Source organism: Suricata suricatta, chromosome 12, assembly GCF_006229205.1.
Source record: "Suricata suricatta isolate VVHF042 chromosome 12, meerkat_22Aug2017_6uvM2_HiC, whole genome shotgun sequence".
Taxonomy (NCBI): domain Eukaryota; kingdom Metazoa; phylum Chordata; class Mammalia; order Carnivora; family Herpestidae; genus Suricata; species Suricata suricatta.
The window spans coordinates 3,267,086-3,273,849 of NC_043711.1; the positions used below are offsets into that span (position 1 = coordinate 3,267,086).

A 6,764-nucleotide genomic window follows, 5' to 3' on the forward strand; every position below is an offset into this window, starting at 1 on the left:
GGCGGCTGCCCTCCCGCCTCCGGCCGCCCGCTGAGCCCGTGCCGCCCCCCTGCGCAGGGAAGAGCGGGCCCTCCTGCCGGCACTGCAAGGACAACGAGCGCAGGCTGTGCCGCGTGTGCGCCTGCCACCTGTGCGGCGGCAAGCAGGACCCGGACCGGCAGCTGCTGTGCGACGAGTGCGACATGGCCTTCCACACCTACTGCCTGCGCCCCCCGCTCAGCAGCGTCCCCAAGGAGGAGGAGTGGTGAGGGCTCCCGCGGCGCAGCGGCGGGACCGGGGTGGGGGGGGTCCCGACGGCCACCCCACTCCTGTCCTGGGCGGGCAGGTGGTGACGGGTGCGGCCGGGGCTGGGGAGCCCGGCCGGTCATGGGTTGTCGGTGCCGCTCGTGTGGCTGTCCGCACACCCGGCCCTCTTCACGGTGGGGAAACCGAGTCCCCGGCAGCGAGCAGGTGCCGTCGGGTCCCGTGTGTGTCCCTTACTGCAGCTGGATTTACCCTCGTCGGGGGGGGGGGCGTCCAGTTTGACGTTCCGTGACGAGGGGAATGTCCTCGCTCCACGGTGCCCACTGGGGTCACTGGCCATGCCCGAGCTGGACTTCTCGTTTAACGTTCAGGAATTTAAATTTAAATGCCCCGCCGCCCGCCCGGCACAGGATGGCAGGGGTCGGCGAGCTGGCGTGCCTGCGGCGCCCAGCCCGGGGCGGGTGTGGGCAGGAGGTGACGTCCTCGCGGTCACAGGTACTGCCCTGAGTGTCGGAACGACGCCAGCGAGGTGGTGCTGGCGGGGGAGAAGCTGAAAGAGAGCAAGAAGAAGGCGAAGATGGCGTCGGCCACGTCCTCCTCACAGCGGGACTGGGGCAAGGTGAGGCCGCCCCCGCCGCCCCCCCCTCCCCCCTCCCCCCTCCCCCCGCGGGCGCTCACTCCGCTCTCCCTCTGCTTCTGACGGACAGGGCATGGCGTGCGTGGGCCGCACCAAGGAGTGCACCATCGTCCCCTCCAACCACTACGGCCCCATCCCGGGCATCCCCGTGGGCACCATGTGGCGGTTCAGAGTCCAGGTACCCGAGTCCTGGGCTCCGGGGCTTGGCCGACGTGCTCTGGACCCTCACGGCCCCGCGGCTGGGCGAGGGGTGGCAGGGCCGGGCTGCAGGCCAGACTCGGGGGCTCGGGGGCGAGGCTCTCCTCCCGGGCGAGGACACCCCGGCTGCTGGCTGTGGACATGGGAGGAGCGAGGGGGCGGGGTTGAGGGTCCCCGTAGCGGCCGGTCCCAAAGGTGCCGTCACCTCTCGGCGGTCTCCGTAGGTCAGCGAGTCGGGGGTCCACCGGCCTCACGTGGCGGGCATCCACGGCCGGAGCAACGACGGGGCTTACTCCCTGGTCCTGGCTGGCGGGTACGAGGATGACGTGGTGAGTGGGGGGGGAGGGGAGGGAATGTTCCAGATTCTTAAACAAATTGTGGGAAGTACACATAAAAGTTGTCATCTTCACCATCTCCCAGCATGCGGCTCAGGGGCGTCACACACACACACACACCCAGTTCTGCAGCTACCCCCACTATCCGTCTCCAGAACCTTCCGTGAGACTGTCCCCGTGAAGCACGGACCCCCCGCCCCCTGCCTCACCCCGGCTCCCACCGTCCACTCTGTCTCTGTGGACAGGACGCCTCTAGGGGCCCCTGTGGGTGGGGTCACACAGGACGTGTCCTTCTGTGGTTCTGTCACTGCGCACAGTGTCCCCCGGGTCCGCCCACGCGGTGGCAGGTCGTCCTTCCCGAGGCCGGGTCACATCCCAGCATGTGGACGGACACGTGAATCCTGCATCGGCGGGCGGACGCTTGGGCGGTTTGCACGTTTACTGAACGTGGCCGTGCGCACGTCTTTTCCAGCCCGTCGTCAGTTCTTCAGGGGGCAGACCCGGAAGGGGGGCTGCCGCGTCGTGTGGTGATCTTGGTTTTAACTTTTTGAGGCGCCTTCGTGCCATTTTCCATCGTGGCCGCGCCGGTTTGCGTTCTTTCTGGGTCTGCCCGGCGTCCCGATTTCTCCAAGTTCTTGTCTGCACGCGTCTTTCTCTGGGTCCTGGATCGTGGGCACCCTCGCGGGGGTGTGGGCTTGTTTTCGGGGGAGTCCGTCCTCCCCTGTGAGGAGGCTCAGCCCGTCCTCGGTTCCAGGACCACGGGAACTCTTTCACGTACACGGGCAGCGGTGGGAGAGATCTTTCCGGCAACAAGCGGACCGCGGAGCAGTCCTGTGACCAGAAGCTCACCAACACCAACAGGTTTGGAGAAATGGCTTTTCTTGTTTCTCCGCCAGCGTGCTTCCGCCTTGTCCTCCGGCGGCTGCGCGGGGCGGGGGCGGGGGTGCGGGTTGGTTCTGTTTTGGGGTGTCCTGGTGAGGACATTAGAGTCCCAGGAAGAGAGTGGTGGGTGGAGGGGCGCCTCGGTGGGTTAGGCCAACTTTGACGCAGGTCATGATTTCACAGTCTGATTTCAAGCCCCACATCGGTCGGGCTCTCTGCTGTCAGCACAGAGTCTGCTTTGGATCCTATCTCCCCTTCGGTCCCCCTCCCCTGCTCACCTGTGCGTTCTCTCTCTCTTTCTGTGTCTGTGTCTGTCTCTCAAAAATAAACGTTAAAGAAAGTCTGCCATAAAAAAGAGTGTGGTAATATGTAGGGATGACAAACATCTGTTTTTTCCCTTCTGTTTGCTAAAGTCCTTCAGCTGTGTTGAAGCAAAGTTTTTCTCTCAAAGGCCACATTATAGATCTCTGGCTTTTCGTGCCACACGGTCTCTGTTGTAACCATGCAACGCTGCCCTCATGGCATGAAAGCAGCCACAGGGCCCATGTAAGTGAATAAGCATGGTTGTGTTTCAATAAAACTTTATTTGCAAAACCAAGTAGTGGGCCAGAGATTACTGCAGGCTGGGGACAGACTTTATAAGCACAAAAAGCATTATGAAACCAAAGAAACAGAAGTGCGATGACCTCAATGTTATAAATTATATCAACAAAACCTGTATGTAAAGTGAAAAGGCAGATGATTATTTGGGGGAGAAGTCTACTACAAACACGATATATGGTAGTTGTACTTGAATTTGAAACAGCTCTTTATATACCAATGAGAACTAATAGGGAATAGCAAAGGACATACAGGTCATTCCCAAAAGAAATGCACATCCCTAACGACCACGAAATCTTATTCGGTGTTAGTAATCGAAGAAATACAGATAGAAGCAATGGTAAGATTCTGTTGATTTCCCCTATAAAATTGGCCAAAACCTCTAAAATGTCAAGACCCAGACTAGTGTTCCACTGTTGGCAGAAATACAGATTGGGGGGGGGGCGTCTGGGTGACTTTGTTAAGCCTCTGACTTTGGCTCAGGTCATGGTCTCATGGGAACTATAGTGAGTTCGAGCCCTGTATCGGGTCCCCCGCCCTTACTTCTTTCTCTCCCTCTCTCACTGTCCATTGTGGGATTCTCTGTCTCTCTGTCTCTCTCTGTCTCAAAAGAAATACAGATGGGTGCCATCTTCCTGGAAAGTTCTTTCTCTATACATATGGAGAGCCTTGAAAGTGTTATCCACGGCCCTGTAATCTCGCTTTGAAAATGGGTTTGTGAGACACAAGGGCGTGAAAATTTTACACATAGTCATCTATGTGTTTTTTGGTTTTATATTGTATTTTTATTTTTGTTTTTTTTTGGTTTTATTTTTAAACTTTATTTTGAGAAGGAGCGCATGCGTGAGTGGGGATGGGGCACAGAGGGGGAGACAGGATTCCAAGCAGGCTCCATGGTATCAGGACTGAGCCCAATGTGGGGCTTGAACACCTGAACTGCAAGATCGTGACCTGAGCTGAAATTAAGAGTCAGGTGTCTAACCCGCTGAGCCACCCAGGCGCCCCTGTATATAGTGATATTTATCATACCGTTATCTACAGTCGCAAAATTGGGGGGGCCTGGGGGACTCAGTTGAGCTTCCGACTTCAGCTCAGGTCATGACCTCAAGGTTCGTGGGTTCCAGCCCCGTGTCGGGCTCTGCACTGGTGATACGGAGCCTGCTTGGGGCCCTCCCTGCCCCTTTCCTGCTTGTGCGAGTGCACGTCCTCTCCCTCTCTCCCTCTTCCTCGCTCTCGGATCATTAAATCTAAAAAAATTGCAGAATAAGTAAGTTCCAAGAAGGGGGAACGTGCGCTGCTGCACGGCCGGTCTGGTGGACTGTGGGCTGTCGGGCCGTTGAGGCCCCTGTTCAGGAGAGATGGGCGGCTGCGAGCCCGCCCTGAGCCCGCGGGGGGATGCGTGCGGGACACACGTGTCTGCAGTGACCCGTGGGAAGTGTGTGTCCGCCGCTCTCCTCTCCTGAGCCGCGGAGACGCTGTCCGTGCTGAGCCTGACCCCCGGTCTGCTTGTCCGGGGCCTCCGAGCCCTCGGTGGGTCGGCCCTGCCTGGGTTCGCGCAGCTCCTCGTGGTGGCTCCTGTGGGAACACACCATGAGTGGGTGGGTTTGTTCCTGCGTCGCTCTGGAGCCCCCACCCTGAAATCCGGGTCGGCAGGGCCGTGCTTCCTGTGGAGCCTGTGGGGGAAGCCCCCCCCAAAGCCTCTGCCGGCGGTCTCTGGTGTCCCCTGGCTCGTGGGTGGCCCTCCAGCCTTTGCCTCCACGTGGCCTCCTGCCTTGGGTGCTGTGCCTCCGTTACCCTTTTCCTGTGTTTTTTACAGTAATTTTCGTAAAAGGTTTTAAAATTTATTTTGAGGGAGACAGCAAGTGGGGGAGGGGCAGAGAGACTGAGAGACACAGAAGGCCGAGTGGGCTCTGCACCGTCCTCCACCCAGAGCCCGATCCCGGGGCTCGAACTCCGGAACCACGAGATTCCGTGTGCCCCGAGCCGAAACCAAGAGTCAGATGCTTAGCCGACTGAGCCCCCCGGGGGCTCCCCCCATTACCCTCTTCCCATGAGGACATTTCAGGCCCCACTAGCCCACTCCGATCTCTGACCTTGATCCCCGTCTGCAACACCCTTTTTCTGGAGGTCAGTCACAGGTCCTGGGGGTGAGAGCGTGAGCCTCTCTTTCGGGGGATGCCCCCCAGCCTCTGCCTCACGGGGCCCTGGCTCTCCCTGCAGGGCGCTGGCCCTCAACTGCAGTGCCCCCATCAACGACCGCAAGGGGGCCGAGGCCAAGGACTGGCGGTCAGGCAAGCCGGTGCGGGTCGTGCGGAACGTCAAGGGCCGGAAGCACAGCAAGTACGCCCCCGCCGAGGGCAACCGGTATGACGGCATCTACAAGGTGAGCGCCCGTGCGGCTCCCTGCGGCCCGTCCTGCCCTGTCCAGCCTGCACGCTGCTGACCTTGACCGCGCCTACCGCAGGTCGTGAGGTACTGGCCGGAGAAGGGGAAATCCGGCTTCCTGGTGTGGCGCTACCTGCTGCGGAGGGACGACACTGAGCCGGGGCCCTGGACGAAGGAGGGGAAGGACCGCATCAAGAAGCTGGGGCTCACCATGCAGGTGCGTCCTGCCGGCCCGTGCGGGGCCCCGTCCCCTGGCCGGGTGCTGGGAATGGGCCGAGCCCGCCACGGGGAGCCTTGGGCAGGGGGAACCCGGCCGGTCGGAGCTGCCTTCTCGGCCAGAAGCTGTCCCCGTGTCTGCGATGACCGTGGGCAATTTCTGAGCCCCTGGCTGCACCTGTGGCCTCACCGTGCGGATTCTTCGGTGCGTTTCAGGGGCCGGCAGGTGGTGGGTGCTCGGCTGAGGGCGGAGAGCCACGCTTCCTCGTTAGAGCCGTGCTCCCGGAGGGGTTTGTGCGAGATCCGCGTGGAAGGCCGTTTCTTCTTTGCGCCGGGCTCCATGCGGCCTCCAAGCAATCCCCCTGAACCGCGGTGCTGTGGGGAGGGCGGAGTGCCCCCTCGGAGACTTGCTCGCCTCCGCCCCACCGCCGGGGCTGCCGTCTCCCAGGGTTCACTCGGTGGGGCGCGGGGCGCGCCTTCGCTGCCCGTAACTACGCTGTCTCTACAGCAGATAAGGCCATGCGGGGCTGTTCACGGAATCCTAATTACTACTGAGATTAGAGAGCGCCTCCCCTCTGGGGGGGTCGCTGAAGAGTCTTTTGAACGTGCTTGTACCCTGGAGAATTTCGGAGGCTGAGGAGTGGTGGGGAGCAGCCGGGGGACGGAACCCCGGCTCCTGGAGTGTCTGTGACTTGGCGTTCATGTCGCTGAGGAAGCGTGACGGTCTCTGGCTGGGACGCCGCGAGTCCCACAGGACCGTCGGGGCCGTGGACGTGCGGTTCTGATCCGGTGGTGCCTGTCGGGCCCGGAGGAGCCCCCGGCTCCTCTGACCGGCTTGGAGAGCAAGGGCCTCGGGGCCGCGTCGCTGTTGTAAGTGAGGTTCTCTGGGGGCCGAGCCACGCCCCTTCATTCCCTTCTGGGCTCTGCCGGCTCTGGAGCCGCGGATCCTGCAGCCCGGCGCCTCGTGGGGAGCGTTTGCCCACTGCTAAGCCAGGTGGTCAGGGCGCCTGGGGGCCAGGGGGCCCGGGGGGCTGAGCGCTCAGCTTCTGCTCAGGCCATCATCCCACGGGCCGTGGGTTTGAGCCCTGCATCCCGATCTGTGCTGAGCCTGCTTCAGATCCTCTCTCACTCTGCCCCTCCCCTGCGCGCTCGCTCTCAAAAAGAAACCTTTAACAAAAGTAAATAGTGAGGGTGATAATTAGACTCCCTCACTTGCTCAGTCTGCTGTGAAGTGTCCTCTGCATTCCCTTGTTCCACGGCCTCCCCCC

General features: G+C 61.2%; 1 protein-coding gene across 1 annotated transcript in view; it reads left to right on the top strand.

Moving 5' to 3' along the window:
* UHRF1 (ubiquitin like with PHD and ring finger domains 1) overlaps positions 1–6,764 on the top strand; it is a 28,396-nt gene that overhangs the window by 14,812 nt on the left and 6,820 nt on the right. Inside the window, exons 6-12 of the mRNA XM_029916451.1 lie at positions 58–244; positions 739–862; positions 951–1,058; positions 1,303–1,407; positions 2,168–2,274; positions 5,116–5,278; positions 5,360–5,497. Coding sequence (XP_029772311.1) covers positions 58–244; positions 739–862; positions 951–1,058; positions 1,303–1,407; positions 2,168–2,274; positions 5,116–5,278; positions 5,360–5,497 — 932 coding nt within the window. The remainder of the gene's footprint in view (positions 1–57; positions 245–738; positions 863–950; positions 1,059–1,302; positions 1,408–2,167; positions 2,275–5,115; positions 5,279–5,359; positions 5,498–6,764) is intronic.